Below are 19068 nucleotides of genomic sequence, written 5' to 3'. Positions count from 1 at the left end.
TGCTGCCCAGGTCGCACGTTTTCCCCTATTCCTGTGCTGCTTCGTGGCCTTCTCTGTTGGGCTCCATACTCACGTTTTCTTGCAGCTAGATTATACTACTGTTGGGCTGCTTGCCCTAGGCTGCTCTGAAATTTGGGCCTACTTGTGTTCTTCTATGTTGTTGAATCCCATTGGGCTTAATGGGCCCATTGAGACACCCGCCTACACACCTGATTTGCCTTTTGATTGTACAGGCATTACTCCTGCTGTTCCATTGGAATGGATTTGGATGGATGTTCATCGTACCTTTTTATATTTTGGCATGGGATTTGCCCTGACCCAATTTAAGCCCACAGGGAATTTTTAGTACTCTAAGATTATCCTGGAGACTTTAGGTTCGGAGCCGTTTTAAGTTTCTTTTTTGTTATGTAAGTAAGATTTAGAGTTTAACGAGACTTTGCTGGTTCTCCTTTCTGCTTATTTCTGGCACCTACTTGCCAGAAAGTCTTTTTGCGACTTCTTGAACTATGCTACTGTTTGGCTCAGCTGTTACCAACTGCTTCACAGTCTTGTGCAGCGATAGCTGGCTTCTGTGAGGGATCCCCTATCGGATACCTCAGTGTTTTACCAGTGTCTGGGGAAAATTCTGCTAGCACCCCATGCTTTTTTGCCTGTCACTGCTAACAATATGTGAAGGCTATTGGATGGATTCCTTTTGGTTATTATGTGGTTGCATTGTGATTCCCAACACATTTTTCTATAGATGCTATACATTGCCATACTAGATTTTTCTATCATCACATATATTGCCTGAGGGGCTTCTCCTATCCTCAAACAGCCACCCTGCTTATGTTCTCAGCCATACTGCTGACATCTTGACTACACATTTGCATAAAAATCCTAAAGAAGCCCTCACCGCATAACATGTAGACCAAGAGCAAGTCATGACATTGCTCTACTCTACATCATAACCAGTACTCCGGATTAATTACAATGTAGAGATCTCTTTTTTTTATTCTGTTTAGTGCAGTAGGTTGATGCTAGAGATGTCTACACTATGGGGTTTATTTACTAAAGGCAAATCCACTTTGTACTACAAGTGCACTTGGAAGTGCAGTCGCTGTAGATCTAAGGTGGGACATGCAAGGAAAATAAAAAAACTGCATTTTTGCTTGTACATGAATGGATGATAAAATCAGCAGAGCTTCCCCTCATTTCAGAGCTTCCCCTCATTTCAGATCTTCCCCCTCAGATCTGAAGTGACTGCATTTACAAGTGCACTTGTAGTGCAAAGTGGATTTGCCTTTAGTAAATCAACCCCTATGTCTTAATCATTAGTATGAATTTTAAACCTTCTTGTTATCATGTTTTTTTTTTTTTCTTTTTCTTTTTATATTAAAGATATTACATTTTACCAATTTGTGTATTGCTGTGGCTACAAAGTCTAGCTCCATGTTTTTTTTATTTGTATATCCTCACTGTTTGGCTCATAGCCACCCCCCCTCCCCCCCCCCCCCCCCCCCCCATTGGTTTTCTACCATGTTTAGTTCTGAGAACTCTGTGTGTGTGTTTGTGTGTGTTTTTTTTTTTTTTTTTTTTTTGGTTTATTTGCTGTTTCTATGCTGGCACATCATACTCTATTTCAAGCAGTTCCATCTCAGAGTATTCTTTCATGCTTTGTGATGATGTCTGGTGGTACATGAGGGAGAAACTCCTCTCCCTATCTGGGTTTGAGTGGAGTCTCCATGGGGCAACCTATTTCTTTACCTTCTATATGGCGCAAGTAACAGTAATCTCGTTGAATGTCCGGGGACTCGATGCTAAAATTAAGCGCTCACTGGTCTATAACCACTTAAAGACCAGGCCTCTTTTTCAGACTCGGTCTTTACAAGTTAAAAACACATTTTTTTTGCGAGAAAATAACTTGGAACCCCCAAACATTATACTTTTATTTTTTTATTTTTTTCCTAGCACCCTAGAGAATAAAATGGCGGTCATTGCAATACTTTTTGTCATACCAGCGGTCTTGCAAGCACACTTTTTTTGCAAAAATGCACTTTTTTTAATAAAAAAAAAAAAAAGACAACAGTAAAGTTAGCCCAATTTTTTTTATATTGTGAAAGATAATGTTATGCCAAGTAAATTGATACCCAACATATTGGGCTTCAAAATTGCACCCGCTCGTGGAATGGCGTCAAACTTTTTCCCTTAAAAATCTCCATAGACAATGTTTAAAACATTCTACAGGTTGCATATTTTGAGTCACAGAGGAGTTCTGGGGCTATAATTATTGCTCTTGCTATAACAATCGTGGTGATACCTCACATGTGTGGTTTGACCACCGTTTTCATATGCGAGCGCTACTCGATTATGTGTTTGCTTCTGCTCATGAGCTCGTTGGGACGGGGCGCTTCAAAAATATATATATATATTTATTTTGTTTTATTTGTTTTAGTTGATTTTATTTATTTTTACACTGTTTTAAAAACAAAAAACTAAAAAATTGGTAAACATTCCTTGTAATAGAAAAAAGCATGACAGTTCCTCTTAAATATGAGATCTGGGGTCAAAAAGTCCTCAGATCCCGTACCTGGACTTAAATGCAAAAAAAAAATGTTGTTATTCGAAAAAATGACAACAGAAAAATGGCCCTTTTAAGGCGTATGGGTGGAAATGACGTTTTGACGTCACTTCTGCCCTGCTATGGTCTGGAGACGGGTGGGGGGCCATCTTAGCCTCGCTTGTCTCTATACCCAGCCATGGACAGATCCTGATCGCCTCTGGTAAGTGGCAGAGGGCATGGGAGAGCATCGGGAAGGGAGGTGGTCCCTCTCCTGCCACCGATAATGGTGATCTCGCAGCAAATCCGCCGCAGAGACCACCATTATCGTAAACAGAACCGCCGGCTCCAAAGATGGATACTTCGGTCGTGGCAGCAGCTGCTGTACATAAACATCGGCACTTTGAAGATATCCATCTTCAAAGTGCCGACGTTTATGTACAGGAGCCAGTCGGCAAGTGATTAACTACCTGAAAACTTATTGGCCCCATGTTTGCATGTTTCCATTTGATGGGGAGCAGGATCCTTAGTTTGAAAAAACCCTTGGTAGGCCATTACTACAATTATTCATATGCCAGAGGTGTTGGTATTTTGATTTAAAAATCACTTCCTTTCGCATTGCTGGATCTTGATTTGGACCCGGAGGGCAAATATGTAGTACTACATACTATGATTGATAATGTGGAAGTGGTTATTGTTTGTCTGTAGATATCCACTCCTGCCAATGTTTTCGTGCTTAATAAAATAGTCCAACTGCTCGCCCTTTATCCTAAGAATAATATTCTCTTTGCTGGAAATTTCAACATGTCTCCTTGCCCCCAAGTGGATAAACTTTTTTTTTTTTATGCCTGATCCAAACACAGAATAAGCCTTATCTAGGTGGGTCCTTGATGTACATATTGTGTGGCACTGGAGACATCGTTAATCTGGTTGAAAAAAGACAAAAGTCCATCTGGTTCAACCAACAGAGAAGAAAAAAAGGCACACACAAATAGAAAATCTATTTACACTATCCTATGCTCAATTGATCCAGAGGAAGGCAAAAAAAAAACAAAGCATGATCCAATTTGCTCCAGCGGGAGAAAAAAATTCCTTCCTTATCCCCCAAGAGGCAATCGGATATTCCCTGGATCAGCCTTTACCTATAAATATTGGAATCCAGGCCCTTTTTTAAATCCAATCTGAGCTGACCAAACCCAACTCTTGAGGGTGTCTATTCCACATTTTCATAGCTTATCGTGAAGAAGAATTTCTGCATTTGGAGTTTAGGGTTCATGAACACTGAAGTTTAAAAAAAAGCTGTTTTTATTTCTCTGTCTAAAAGCTTGAAGAAGCTTGTGCTTTTTTGTACTCTTTTAAGGTTTTATTGTGTTTTTTGAGCATAAGTGTGTTTTTTACCATCCCTTCCCTCGGCTAATTTTTCCAATTTTTTTTTTTTTTTTGGACGATTAGGCTTTTTTGCCCTTTTTCATGCTTTTTTTTTATTTTTTATTATAAGAATATAATTTGAAATACAAAACAAAGCCTTTTGGGCATACCCAGGCTTAGGTAAAAACACACACATTAAAAGAAAAACAACAAAAGGTAAGGTGGTTGGTAACCAAGGCTTAGGGAATTGGAAGTGAGGTATCTGGGGTGTGCAAAGTTAAAAGGGACAGGGGGTACATTCCCTGTACACAGTCCACCTCTAAGCAGTAAACAGAAACAAAACAGAGTATCCTAAGAAGGAGATAGGATACGACAATATCTTTGGACTCGTTCCAAATATCTCATACTTTGGAGAATTTTTTTTTAACATACCCTAGATTCATATGTAAATGTATACAGTGGGACCGCTTTATTGACTATACTCTTCCAATAATCTAAGGTGGGGGGCTGGGTGGATTTCTATTTAAGGAGTATATTCTTTCGTGCATAAAACAATAGGAGGCCTATCAAAGTTCTAATAGATCGAGAGGTAGCTAGTAGGTGAACAAGACCTAAAATGCAAACATCAATTGATAGTGGTATTGCAATTGTGGTGACTGTGCGAATGCAGAATAATTTTGTGTCGGGACACTCTCAAAACACATACAGGTAAGTGTCAGGGTCGGCCATACAGCACCAACATTTTGAAGAGTGTGAGGAATAAATCTTCCGTAACCGTTGAGGTGTGAGATATACTCTATGGAGAATCTTAAATTGGATTAATCTGGCTGAGACTAAACTTTGCATAGGGTAATCCCATACATCCTCCCAGTCTTCGGAATCTAACTCGGGGACTTCCTCTCGCCATCGTGATAATAGTTTGTCGAGGCCATCATGGATGGAAGGTCAAAGAGACTTGTATATTGTAGAGAGTGGTTTACTACCGTCCCCCCCCTTAGCATAGCTTCAGTTCTGGACAGGGTTAAGGTTACAGGCTGATTGCCAAATTGTGTCTGAAAGGCATGTCTCAACTGAAGGAATCTAAGCAGGTATAAATTAGGGAGGTTGCCCTTTTTCATGCTTTTCACACATTTTTGGGCACTTGGGCATCTTTTCTGCTCGAAAACTCCTCTCATAAACACGAGTTTGGTGTGTGCATGGACTCTTTGGCTAACATGGAGGGGAGTTTCCAGGCAGAAAAAATGTGAGCTCAAAATCCTGTAGGAGCATTTTCTTTAAACAGGTGGGTTTTACTGATGGGTTTTACTTCCTCTTTGATTCCCTGCAAAGGTAAAGCATTATGGACTACTATGCATCGCATAGTAGCCCATTATGTGTCACCTACCTGACACAGGTGCCAGCAGTGTCTGTAAAGGTTTACAACCACTTTAAGCTTCTTTGAGATACAGTGTGCATGAGACCTTTAGTATCAGTTTGGTTGCCCTTCTTTGCACTTTCTCCAGTTTCCCCCCCCCCCTTTTTTTTTGTGAACTGGTGCCCAAAACTGAACTGCATATTCCAGATGAGGTCTTGCTAATAATTTGCACAGAACTCTACCAGAATACCCAACTCCTTCTCCACCATTGATTCCCCCAGTTATACGCCCCCTAGTATGTATGATGCGTACATATTTTAGTCCCCAACCTTTATCATCATTAAACCTCATTTGCCACAGTCACCCAGTTAAACCGTGTAATGAGGTCGGCTTGTAAGTTGGAGACATCCTGTAAGAAGGTTATAACACTGCATACCTTGGTGTCATCTGAAAAGACTGAAATGGTACTTTTAATCCCAAACCCAATATCATTTATAAATATATTAAAAAGCAAGAGTCCTGACACTGAACCTTGGGGTACAGCTCTAATAACATTAGACCATTCAGAGTTTGAATCATTAACCACTACTCTTTGAGTCTTTTAGCCAGAGTTCTATCAATTTACAAACTGATTTTTCAAAGCCTGTAGACTTAAGCTTACACATTAGCCGTGTGTGGGGAACTGTGTCAAACACTTTTGCAAAATCCAAGTATAGTACTATATGTCCACAGCCACTCCTTTGCCTAAGGTTATGCTTACCACTTCATAAAGAGAATTTAGATTTGTTTGACAACTTCCGTTCATTAATGCTGGATGAAAAATGTGGTGTTTTTTTTATTTTAATTTTTTGTGCCACCTCTTAGTGGTAGCTTTTAGAAGCATTTAGGTGCATTAGCATTTCATTAGAGTTTTTGCAGTACACAAAGAAAAAAAAAAAGTTAGTAGCATTTTAATAGCCTAAAGTAGTGTGCATGGACACATAGGATAATACTATTTAACCACTTGCCGACCGCCGCACGACGATATACGTCGGCAGAATGGCACGGGCAGGCATATGGGCGTATATATAAGTCCCTGCCTGCCCGCGGGTGGGGGGCCCGATCGGGCCCCCCCCCGGTGCCTGCGGCGGTCGGCATTCCTTCGAGAGCGATCCGGGATGAGGGGGCGGCCATTCATTCATGGCCACCCCCTCGCGATCGCTCTCGACGAATGGAAATCCCCGGTGACATCACTTCCTCTCCTGTAATGTAAACACAGGAGAGGAAGTGATGTATTCTCTCCTCCGTGTCGGTATTTTTCGTTCCGACACGGAGGAGAGCGGATCGGTGAGTTGCACCAACACTCTACACACACAGTAGAACATGCCAGGCACACTCACACCCCCCCTTTACCCCCCGATCACCCCCCCAATTACCCCTGCCCCCCAGTCACAGTGACACCAATGTCATTTTTTTTTTTTTTTTTTTTTTTTTTTGCATTGGTGTCATTTGTGACTGTAATAACTGTTAGGGCAGTTAGAGTTAGCCCCCTTTAGTTCTAATGTGCCCCCCTAACCCCCCCCAATAAAGGTTTAACCCCGTGATCACCCCCCGTCGCCAGTGTCACTAAGGCTGGGTTCACATTGCAGCGGTTTATGAGAACGAATGTGATTCGCACCGCACTGCAGTGCAAATCACATCCGATCTCTGTGCGATTCGAGTTCAGCCATTCGCCGCACCCGCCACACCCGCCGCACCCGCCGCAAATTCGCACGGGACCCTTTTTTTGGTCCGCAGCAGAATCGGATCGCATGGGTGTTCACACCATGCGATCCGAGTTTGCAGATCGCACTGCGATATGCAAACTGATCTGGGGGTGTCAGTAACATTTCACTGACACTCCCAGCAGTTCGCATAGGGCAGTGTGAACTGCCGCCGGGAGGCATGCGATGCGGGAACCCGCCGCGGATTCGCGGCGTTTCCGCATCGCTCCAGTGTGAACCCAGCCTAATAAGCGATCATTTTTCTGATCGCCGTATTAGTGTCACAGGTGACGCTAGTTAGGCAGGTAGGTATTTAGGTTCGCCGCAGCTTTTTATAGCGCCAGGGACCCCCATATACTACCGCATAAAGCCCCCTGATTGCCCCCTAGTTAACCCTTTCACCAGTGATCACCATATAACTGTTACAGGTGACGCTGGTTGGTTAGTTATTTTTTTATAGTTTCAGGGCACCCGCCATTTATTACCTAGTCCCACTAGTGTACCCCTAAATTTAGGGGTGTCTACTTTCCAAAATGGGGTCATTTGGGGGGGGTTTGTGCCATCTTGGCATTTTATGGCCTTCAAAACTGTAACGCCCTTAGAAAGCCTGAAGGCGGTGCTTGGTTTTCGGGGCCCCGTACGCGGCTAGGCTCCCAAAAAGTCCCACATATGTGGTATCCCCGTACTCAGGAGAAGCAGCAGAATTTATTTTGGGGTGTCATTTCACATATGCCCATGGCATGTGTGAGCAATATATCATTTAGTGACAACTTTGTGAAAAAAAAAAAAAGTTTGTAATTTTCCCGCAACTTGTGGCAAAATATAAAATATTCCATGAACTCAACATGCCTCTCAGCAAATAGCTTGGGGTGTCTACTTTCTAAAATGGGGTCATTTGTGGGGGTTTTGTGCCATCTTGGCATTTTATGGCCTTCAAAACTGTAATAGGTAGTGAGAAGTGAACTCAAAAATTTACGCCCTTAGAAAGCCTGAAGGCGGTGCTTGGTTTTCGGGGCCCCGTACGCGGCTAGGCTCCCAAAAAGTCCCACATATGTGGTATCCCCGTACTCAGGAGAAGCAGCAGAATTTATTTTGGGGTGTCATTTCACATACGCCCATAGCATGTGTGAGCAATATATCATTTAGTGACAACTTTGTGTAAAAAAAAAAAAAATAATTTTTTTTTTGTCATTATTCAATCGCTTGAGGCAAAAAAATAAAATATTCAATGGGCTCAACATGCCTCTTATCAATTTCCTTAGGGGGTCTACTTTCCAAAATGGGGTCATTTGGGGGGGTTTTGTACTGCCCTGCCATTTTAGCACCTCAAGAAATGAGATAGGCAGTCGTAAACTAAAAGCTGCGTAAATTCCAGAAAACGTACCTTAGTTTGTAGATGTGACAACTTTTGCGCAAACCAATAAATATACAATTATTGACTTTTTTTTTACCAAAGACATGTGGCTGAATACATTTTGGCCTAAATGTATGACTAAAATTGAGTTTATTGGATTTTTCTAATAACAAAAAGTAGAAAATATCATTTTTTTTCAAAATTTGCGGTCTTTTTACGTTTATATCGCAAAAAATAAAAATCGCAGAGGCAATCAAATACCATCAAAAGAAAGCTCTATTTGTGGGAAGAAAAGGACGCAAATTTTGTTTGGGTACAACATTGCATGACCGCGCAATTACCAGTTAAAGCAGCGCAGTGCCAAAGTGTAAAAAGACCTCTGGTCATTTACCAGCAAAATGGTCCGGTCTGAAAGTGGTTAACTTCTAGGAGCAGAAAAAAATGCTAATAACAGCTTCTAGGAGCTTAAAAAGATGTTAGTGTGCATGGAAACTGTGCGATTTGGAAAAACCCCGACCTTAAAGTGGTTGTAAACCCATTACAACCACTTTAACCTACAAGTAAGCCTAGATTAAGGCTTACCTGTAGGTGCAAAAAATATCTCCTAAACCTAAAAGATTTAGGAGGTATTTGTAGAACTAGCTGCACCGATGTCTACAGCACATGCTGAGCGTGATACCCGGAAGTCACTCCGGGATAGATGGCGGTGTCAGAGGAGAGGAACGAGGACCGCTTTGGGGGCTTCGATTTCAGGTAAGTAATTCATCATGAGCTAGTATGCTATGCATACTAGCTCATTATGCCATTTTGTTACAGGGTTTTTTTGTTTTTGTTTTTTTGTTTTTTTTATTGCTGAGGCTTTACTTCCTCTTTAACAATAGTGAGCAGGGTAATTTGATAAAGATGACCTATTTAACAAAATTTTTATGTGTTCCATAAAACTCCAGTCTGGTTTCCAAAGGTCGTCTTTGATAAAATTTACCAATTTCTTTCCACGATAATATGCTACTTGGTTGATAAATTAACCCTGTTGTTAATGACCCTACCAAATGACTTGGGATAGAAACCTCTTAGACATTGCTAATATATGCTATGTATCCCTCCTTGTCCTTCTACTCCCTACTTTTTTTTTCCCTTACCCCCCGTTATTCTCTTTTTGTAGTATGCCCTGTGTGAACTAGGCTTTACTATGGTTTTAATATATTTTTTGGGGTTTTTTTTTTTTTTTTTGTGAAGGCTTTGGTGAATCATCAGGGGTTATTTGAGACAGAGAAAAGGACCGGGGATGCAGTCCTCATTCCCTTTCTCTGCGGCCTAAGCTGCACTACAGATGAATGACTAGAAATCTCTGTAAAGCAGCTCCTGTTTATTCACAAACTGAAACATAGTAAACACAGTTTACTATGTTTCAGTGATGAATGAACACAGGAGCAATCATACTGATAGCTAACCGTGTTCATTCAGGATGGGGCTGTAAAACATGAAATTTAACCAGCCCAACCCCCTCACCCCCTACTTTCAATCCTCATACCTTCCCTCTGAGACCATGTGCTCCGCACACACTTGCACATTGGATGATATGATAAGATACAGGAATGGTGTGGAAGGTTTCCCAAGGTTTCAACGCTTAACACTGCAGAAAGAACTCCATGACTAGAGGAGATACTAGTCATGCAATCGGGATGTCCTGTTTCTTTTCTTGCTTCATAGTTGTAGGAGAAAGTGAAGTTGAAAGCACACATGTAATTTTTGCTTTATAGTGTAAATGTGGAGTGTATTTCCTTTTTTCTTAGACCATACCGTTTATTTATATAAAGTCCTTAGTAAAGGCTGGTGAAAGTGCTCTTTATCATAGAATGGCTAAATCGATGCACATAAATGAATCACAACACCATATCCGTCTCTTCTCCACTCAAGGTCGTTGGTGATTAGAAGAATAAATGGACACAAACTGTCAAGACTATTATAAATACTTCCATTGCTCACCTGGTTTTAAAGGTGCAGATTCTGGGCTTGTTATACTGATTCTGGCTTCACTATTTAGTGAGCCACTTACTGCAAAATCCATTCAGCCAGTGGACTACACAACACAGTGAAACCAGCATCAGGATGATATCATTGAAACCTAGACCTTTAAAAACAAGTAAGCAATAGCAGCTCCCATACATCTAGCCGTATAAGTTTCCTTTAATGGATTTAAGTTGGTGTCTGAAAGATTTCTGTGTTGCAGAAAATGAATTGCTTTTAATTTTATTGTAGGATCACACTGACCCCTCTGTGTGTCAATCATGGCAACTGGAGGCAATGAAGATACAACAGATAATGCAGCTGTACTTGAAGCAGATGGTAAGCCACATAGAAATCAATATAAAAAAGCAGAATACCTTATTATGTGTTATCAACCCAAATGGTGGTGTTGATTGAGGTTCTGATGGTGGAAACTTCCCACAATTTTGCTGAGTTTGATATCACTTTATATGAAAATGTGAAACATTTTGTACTCTTACAGAAGAGCATGTGAGTCAACAGACAGAAGAAATATTCATAAGTTATGCCTATCACATCACCCAACTTAGACATGAAGATGATGATTCCAGACCTCTTGGAAACGAATTTGCAGATGCGAGACAAGCAAACAGGTAATGGCTTTGTAAGTTATTGGGAAGCGCATGAGACCAAAATGTGTCAAAAGACTTTATTGTAATGCTAAGAATGGGGAAAATAAGATGTATAAAATACATTCATGTATAAAGTAAGAAGTCAACCAATTCTTGATTTTCACAGGCACAAAATAAATGAAAGTTTAAGATGGATTAGAACGCTTGTCAGTTTTTATTGCTGTTTATTCTTCCGTTATGGAGATTCCCCCCTCTATATTTGTCCTGTTTCCCATTATCGTTGAAATTAAAAGAAAATCACAAATTTTGGGTTGTCCCCAGAAAAGTAATAGAGTGGAAATTTTCCATTGGGGACACTAGGGGGGTCCCCAAGGAATTCCCTTAACCACTTCAGCCCCAGAAGAATTTACCCTTTTAATGACTAGGCCATTTTTTGCGATACGGCACTGCGCCGCTTTAACTGACAATTGCGCGGTCATGCGAAGTTGTACCCAAACAAATTTGACATCCTTTTTTTTCCCCATGAATAGTGCTTTCTTTTGGTGGTATTTGATCATCTCTGCAGTTTTTATTTTTTGCGTTATAAACAAAAGAGTGACAATTTTGAAAAAAACTATATTTTTTACATTTTGCTATAATATCCCAATATTTTTTTTAAAAAAAAGCTAATTTTTTCCTCAGTACAGGTCGATATGTATTCCTTTACATATTTCTGGTATAAAAAATCGCAATAAGCGTATATTGATTGGTTTGCGCAAAAGTTATAGCGTCTACAAAATAAGGGATTTACCGTATATACTCGAGTATAGGCCGACCCGAATATAAGCCGAGGCCCCCAATTTACCCCCAAAAAAACTGGCAAACTTATTGACTCGTGTATAAGCCGAGGGTGAGACATGCCTGTCCATCCCTGTGTGTGTGTCCGTCCATCCCTGTGTGTCCGTCCATCCCTGTGTGTCCGTCCATCCCTGTGTGTCCGTCCATCCATCCCTGTGTGTGTCCATCCATCCATCCATCCCTGTGTGTGTGTGTCTCCATCCATCCATCCATCCATCCCTGTGTGTGTGTGTCTCCATCCATCCATCCCTGTGTGTGTGTGTGTCTCCATCCATGTGTGTGTGTGTGTGTGTGTGTGTGTGTGTCCAGCCTACCTGTGTCCCGAGCCTTTGTCCCGAGCCTCCGTCCCGTGCCTTGCCTCCTTGCCTCCGTCCCGTGCCGTGCCTTGCCGCCGTGCCTTGCCTCCGTCCCGTGTCGTGCCTTGCCTTGCCTCCGTCCCGTCCCGTCCCGTGCCGTGCCTTGCCTTGCCTCCGTCCCGTGCCCTCTTCGTCGGCGCCTCGGCGGCCATTGTAAAATTCAAAAGCCTCCGCCTTCGCCTGTGATAGGCGGAACACTGAATTTCCCAGCAGCCTGTGTTCCGCCTATCACGGACATCGTATCATCCTCGTCCGTAGTACGAGGATGATACGATGTCCGTGATAAGCGGAACACAGGCTGCTGGGAAATTCAGTGTTCCGCCTATCACAGGCGAAGGCGGAGCCGGAGGCGCGGCTTTTGAATGATAGAATGGCCGCTGTCTGTCTGCTCGACACGCTGATCGAGCGGGCAGACAGCGATGACTCGAGTATAAGCCGAGGGGGGCACTTTCAGCCTCAAAAAAGAGGCTGAAAATCTCGGCTTATACTCGAGTATATACGGTATATTGTTTTAGCAGACACCCTAGGGAACAAATGGTGGTTTTTGCTTTTTATGATACACAGTATTTTAACAGTAATTTTTCAAATGCATTTTTTGGTAAAAAAACTCTTTCATGAATATAAAAAAAAAAAAACACTAAAGGTAACCCGATTTTTTTTTTTTTTTGTATATTGTCAAAGATGATGTTACGCCAAGTAAATAGGTACCTAACATGTCATGGTTTAAAATTGCTCACACTTGTGAAATGGTGCCAAACTTCAATACTTTAAAATCTCCATTGGCGACACTTTAAGATTTTTTACAGGTTACCTGTTTAGAGTTAGAGAGGAGGCCTATTGCTAGAATTATTGCTCTCGCTCTAACATTTGTGGTGTATGTAACCTGTGTGTATCTGGCTCTGATACCAGCCAGGGCCTCACCAGCCACTGACCTCACTGCATGCCCCTGGTTCATTCTCCGTGGTCCCATTGTATGTAGGAACGTAGCCACCTTCTCATGCTCACTCCCGAGATGGACGATGAGATTTGTCCAGTGCACTGAGCAGTGTACATGACCGCAACTAATATGCACTGCTCATTCCGAACAAAGGAAAGAGAGGAGGGAAAGGAGAGGTTTCCGAGTCACAGAGAATGTTACGATGAACCAGAAAAACAAAGTAAGAAATCATTTACCGTATATACTCGAGTATAGGCCGACCCGAATATAAGCCGAGGCCCCCAATTTACCCCCAAAAAACTGGAAAACTTATTGACTCGTGTATAAGCCGAGGGTGAGACATGGCTGTCCATCCCTGTGTGTCCGTCCATCCCTGTGTGTGTGTCCGTCCATCCATCCCTGTGTGTGTGTCCATCCATCCATCCATCCATCCATCCCTGTGTGTCCGTCCATCCATCCCTGTGTGTGTATCCATCCATCCCTGTGTGTGTGTGTGTGTGTGTGTGTGTGTGTGTGTATTCATCCATCCATCCATCCCTGTGTGTGTGTGTGTGTGTGTGTGTGTATCCATCCATCCATCCATCCATCCCTGTGTGTGTGTGTGTGTGTGTGTGTGTGTGTCCGTGCAGCCTTGTGTGTGTGTCCAGCCTACCTGTGTCCCAAGCCTCCGTCCCGAGCCGCCGTCGTCCCGAGCCTCCTCTGTCCCGTGCCTCCTCTGTCCCGTGCCTTCCGGTGTCCCGTGCCTCCTCTGTCCCGTGCCTCCTCCGTCCCGTGCCTCCTCCGTCCCGTGTCGTGCCGATGGATCGCCGCTCTTCTCGGCGGCCATTCTACGATTCAAAAGCTGCGCCTCCGTCCTCCGCCTGTGATAGGCGGAACACTCAATTTCCCAGCAGCCTGTGTTCCGCCTATCACGGACATCCTCTCATACTCGTCCGTAGTATGAGAATGAACGGATGTCCGTGATAGGCGGAACACTGACTGCTGGGAAATTCAGTGTTCCGCCTATCACAGGCGGAGGCGGAGAAGGAGGCGCGGCTTTTGAATTTTAATGTCCGCCGTCTGTCTGCTCGATACGCTGATCGAGCAGTCAGACAGCGGTGACTCGAGTATAAGCCGAGGGGGCACTTTCAGCCTCAAAAAAGAGGCTGAAAATCTCGGCTTATACTCGAGTATATACGGTATGTCATTTTTATTATTATATATTTTTGCGGCGGACAATTTGGACACTTTTGATACATTTTTGGGACCATTTCCAATTATACAGCGATCAATGCTATAAAAATGCACTGATTACTGTCACTGGCAGGGAAGGGGTTAACACTGGGGGGCGATCAAGGGCTTAACTGTGTTCCCTAGGTATGTTCTAACTGTAGGGGGATGGGACTGTCTAGGAGGAGAGAGAGATAGGTGTTCACACTTAGTATGAACATACGATCTGTCTCTACTCCCCTGAAAGAACCGGGATTTGTGTGTTTACACACACAGATCCCAATTCTTAGTTTGTCATGAGCAATCGCGGGTGCACTCACATCAGCTCTCGGCACAGGCTGCGGGCACACATGCTCACCTCTAGTGGCTAAAAGGCGAAGCGGCATAAGGTAACGTTGTTTCGCCCAGCTGTGCCATCCTGCCGCAGTAAAACTGAGTAGGCTGGTTGGCAAGTAGTTAACTAATAAGTGCGCGATTGTGAGAAGTTGTACCTAAACAAAATTTATTTTATATTCACCGACTGACACAGCTTCTCTTCTTTAGACCATTGGATTCTTATGCCACCTTCAGGAGAGGACTAGGCATTACATGTTAACATGTGATAATAAGCTGCAGTAAAACTGCTGATGAACCGCAAGTGGTCGTCGCTGCGCTTCTGCATGCGAGTCCTGGGACTCATGGTGGCCTCCTTCGAGGCAGTACCATATGCCCAGTTCCACACCAGAGTTCTGCAGAAGAACATTTTGACAAAGTGGGACAAATCTCCGTTGTCCCTGGATCGACAGATCCAGGTGAACCAGTTAGTCAGAGATTCTCTGATCTGGTGGCTGAGGTCCGCAGTACTTCAATCTGGGAAGTCGTTTCTACCTCTGAAATGGACAGTGATCACAACGGACGCCAGCCTAATTGGCTGGGGTGGAGTGATGGGAGTTCAGTCGACTCAGGGCCTCTGGTCGACAGAGTAATCCAAGTTGCCAATTAATCTGCTCGAGCTAAGAGCGATCAGGCTATGACTCTCCACGTGATCAATGAGACTGCAAGTGTGTCCGATCAAGATCCAGTCAGACAACGCTACTGCTGTGGCATACGTCAGTCACCAAGAGGAACAAGAAGATTGGCCCGCCGCACGGGAGGTCGCTCTGATACTTCGATGGGCAGGGTGACATGTACCGGCCCTGTCGGCCATTTACATCCCGGTTGTGAAGAACTGGCAGACGGACTATCTAAGTTGTCAGATGCTGGACCCAGGAGAATGGGTGTTGCAGCATCCGGAGGTGTTCTGGCTACTGTGCCTGCGGTGGGGCACACCAGATGTAGATATTCTGCCCTCCCGTCTCAATCGGAAAGGGGTCTGGATTCGTGTCCAGGACAAGATATCCATGGGCATATGCGTCGGACGCGCTGGTGGCTCCGTGGGATCAGTACCAGCTGATCTATGCCTTTCCTCTACTGAAACTATTGCCACATTTGCTTCACAGAGTGGAGGCCGAGGGGATCCCGGTAATACTGGTTGCCCCAGATTGGCCTCAGCGTCCTTGGTACGCATACCTAGTGCGCCTGGTGGAAGACACTCCCTGGTGACTGCCGTTGCGAGAGGACCTTCTTTCTCAAGGTCTGATTCTCCATCCTGCTTTACCATCGCTGGCTTTAACGGCATGGCTATTGAGAGCCAGGTGTTGAGGAACCGGGGTCTGTCAGACTGGGTGATCCCAACTATGTTGAGAGCATGGAAATCCTCTTCTAAAAAGATATATCTTCGTACCTGGAAGGCCTACATCTCCATGTGTGAGGAGAAAGGATGGCATCCACGCTCCTTTTCTATATCCAGGATCCTGCTGTTTCTTCAGCAAGGGGTGGACAAGAAATTGGCGTTTAAGCACCATTAAAGGACAAATATCAGCTTTGGCTCTCCTTTTTCAGCGACATCTGGCGTCTCACGCTCTAGTGAGTACTTTTGCTCAAGGGGTGCAACATGTAGTCCCTCCGGTGCTTCGACAGTTACCCCCGTGGGATCTGAACCTTGTATTATCGGCGCTTCAAAAACCATATCAGAGAGCTTCCCCTGTTGACTCTTTCCCAGAAAGTGGTCTTTCTAGTGGCCATCATATCGGCCAGGAGGATTTCTGAACTGGTGGCCTTGTCCTGCAAGTTGCCCTATCTGGTTATCCACAAGGATAAGGTGGTGTTGCGTCCGCAACTGTCTTTTCTGCCGAAGGTAGTCTCTGCGTTTCACATCAATGAGGACATTGTTTTACCATCTCTGTGTCCTAAGCTGACCCATCCTAAGGAGGTGGCCCTTCATGCTCTGAAGGTGTATTTGTCTGCCACAGCTCCCTTCCGGAAGTCAGACTCACTGTTTGTTTTGGTGGCGGGTCCAAAGAAAGACATGGCGGTATCATCGACCACCATTTCCAGGTGGATCAGACAGATTAGAATACAAGCCTATGCCTTGAAGGGGCAGGTGCCCCCCTTTCCAGTAATGGCCCACTCCACAAGGGCAATCGGAACATCTTGGGCCTTCTGACATCAAGTGTCTGTCGCTCAAGTGTGTAAACAGGGCCGGCGCTACCACTAGGCGAAGTAGGCAGCCGCCTAGGGCGCACTACCACCTAGGGCGCACTACCACCTAGGGCGCAACCATGGCCTCTGTCCAGTGTGAGCTCCTCTTCTGATCTCTCGCCCCCCCCCCCCCCCCGTGGTGTGCCGCCGGCGCCACCAATCCCCCATGCTTCCCGCTGAGCACTCACACGTGTTTATCTCACAGCGCCGCTCCGGGACTCCTTTGCTCCAGCCTGTCCCTCTGGAGCGGCGCTGTGTGTCTGTGTGAGTGCAGTGGAGGGGCGGGGCTCGGCGGAGGTGGGAGCATTGAGAGGTCGGTCAGCTGACCTCCTGCCCGGCGGGGACATCGTGGAGCAGGGTGGACGGCGCTGGCCTGGTCCCGGCGGGGATATGATGGAGGCGGAGCGGGTGCATGGCGCTGGCGTGGCCTCGGCGGAGCGGGTGGACGGCGCTGGCGTGGACTCCTGAACAATTCTGCACACCCAGTGCGGAGGAGTCGGAGGCCCGGATGACGGTCCCTGAAGGCAGCATCAAAGAGCAGAGGTAAGGAGGAGGATGGATCATCCCCGATCTACATTGAGCTGTATGGAGGGGGTTTGTGTGTGAGTAATGCAGGAAGTAGGAGTCAGGTAGGTCAGTGTGATGTGTGTCAGTGTATGTGTCAGTGCCATTGTATGTGCCATTGTATGTGCCAGTGTATGTGCCAGTGTATGTGTCAGTGTGATGTGTCAGGGTATGTGTATGTGTCAGTGTGATGTGTCAGTGTCAGGGTATGTGTATGTGTCAGTGTGATGTGTCAGTGTCAGGGTATGTGTATGTGTCAGTGTGATGTGTCAGTGTGATGTGTCAGTGTGATGTGTCAGTGTGATGTGTCAGTGTGATGTGTCAGTGTATGCGTCAGTGTGATGGTCAGTGTATGCGTCAGTGTGATGGTCAGTGTATGCGTCAGTGTGATGGTCAGTGTAGGTGTCATTATGATGGTCAGTGTAGGTGTCATTATGATGGTCAGTGCATGTGTCAGTGTATGTCATGCCAGTGTACGTGTATGTGTCAGTGTGATGTGTCAGTGTGATGTGTCAGTGTGATGTGTCAGTGTGATGTGTTTTCAGTGTATGTGTTTTCAGGGTATGTGTCAGTGTGATGGTCAGTGTAGGTGTCAGCGTGATGGTCAGTGTATGTGTCAGTGTAGGTGTCAGTGTGATGGTCAGTGTAATTGGCAGTGTAGGTGTCAGGTGGGTTAGTGTAATTATCAGGTAGGTCAGTGTAGGGGTCAGCATGATGTGAGTAGTGCAGGAAGTAGGAGTCAGGTAGATTAGTTTGTGTCAAGGGGTCAGTGTAGGGGTCAGATAGGTCATGTGTAGCAAGGGCAGGGTAAGGTGGAGTCATGTGCGCAGCCGGGGGGGGGCGGCAAAATTAGGTTTCGCCTAGGGTGTCAACGATCCTTGCACCAGCCCTGTGTGTAAAGCAGCGACCTGGTCGTCTGTCCACACGTTTACAAGGTAGATGTCAGTGCATAGGGTGATTCCGGTTTTGGCTGCAAAGTTTTGCAGGTGGCTGTATAGTTGCAATGCCATATGCAATTTTCCCTGTTTTTTTTTTTTTTTTGGGTAAAAACGCTGTACCTTTAAGTTAATGCACTGTTGCTTTCGTTACCGCAGTTTTTGGTGCGGTTTGAGGGTAGCGCTTCTCCGTTGAGGAGCACCCTGTTTTTTTGTGGTGGTTTTTCCACACATCTGTAGTTTTTTTTTGTGGATAAAGTTTGTAGTAGCTCCCACATGCCATGGTGAATGACGTTTTATGCTGTTTTCCCACCCCCTTTTGGCACTGCTTTGGGATGTCCCAATGGTCTAAAAAAGAGAAGCTGTGTCAGTCGGTGAATATAAGAGAAAATAGGATTTTTTGTACTCACTGTAAAATTCTTTTCTCTGTAATTCACCGACTGACACAGCACCCACCCCTCATATTTTTCTTTACGTTCTACTGCTTTTGTTGACGTACTGAGGCTGCAGTAGCATGTTGAGTGGTTGTTACCTAAGGGACCGCCCGTTGGGCGGAACTAGAAAGTTCTAGTTTTATTATCACATGTTGACATGTAATGCCTAGTCCTCTCCTGAAGGTGGCATAACAACCCAATGGTCTAAATAGAGAATCTGTGTCAGTCAGTGACTTACAGAGAAAAGGATTTTACGGTGAGT

General features: G+C 44.6%; 1 protein-coding gene across 2 annotated transcripts in view; it reads left to right on the top strand.

Annotated features, from left to right (window-relative positions):
- BAK1 (BCL2 antagonist/killer 1) overlaps positions 1-19068 on the top strand; it is an 83840-nt gene that overhangs the window by 18419 nt on the left and 46353 nt on the right. Inside the window, exons 1-3 of one of the 2 annotated variants that reach the window (XM_077481405.1) lie at positions 10377-10500; positions 10617-10703; positions 10867-10996. In XM_077481405.1, coding sequence (XP_077337531.1) covers positions 10646-10703; positions 10867-10996 — 188 coding nt within the window. In that variant the 5' untranslated portion in view covers positions 10377-10500; positions 10617-10645. Of the gene's footprint in view, positions 1-10376; positions 10501-10616; positions 10704-10866; positions 10997-19068 lie in introns of those variants that run through there. The other variant, XM_077481404.1, reaches the window with a different exon arrangement.

Source organism: Lithobates pipiens, unplaced genomic scaffold (genome assembly GCF_037356315.1).
Source record: "Lithobates pipiens isolate NorthernLeopardFrog02 unplaced genomic scaffold, aLitPip1_a1.2 Scaffold_16, whole genome shotgun sequence".
NCBI classification, from domain to species: Eukaryota; Metazoa; Chordata; class Amphibia; order Anura; family Ranidae; genus Lithobates; species Lithobates pipiens.
This window is presented reverse-complemented; position numbering and strand designations above follow the sequence as displayed.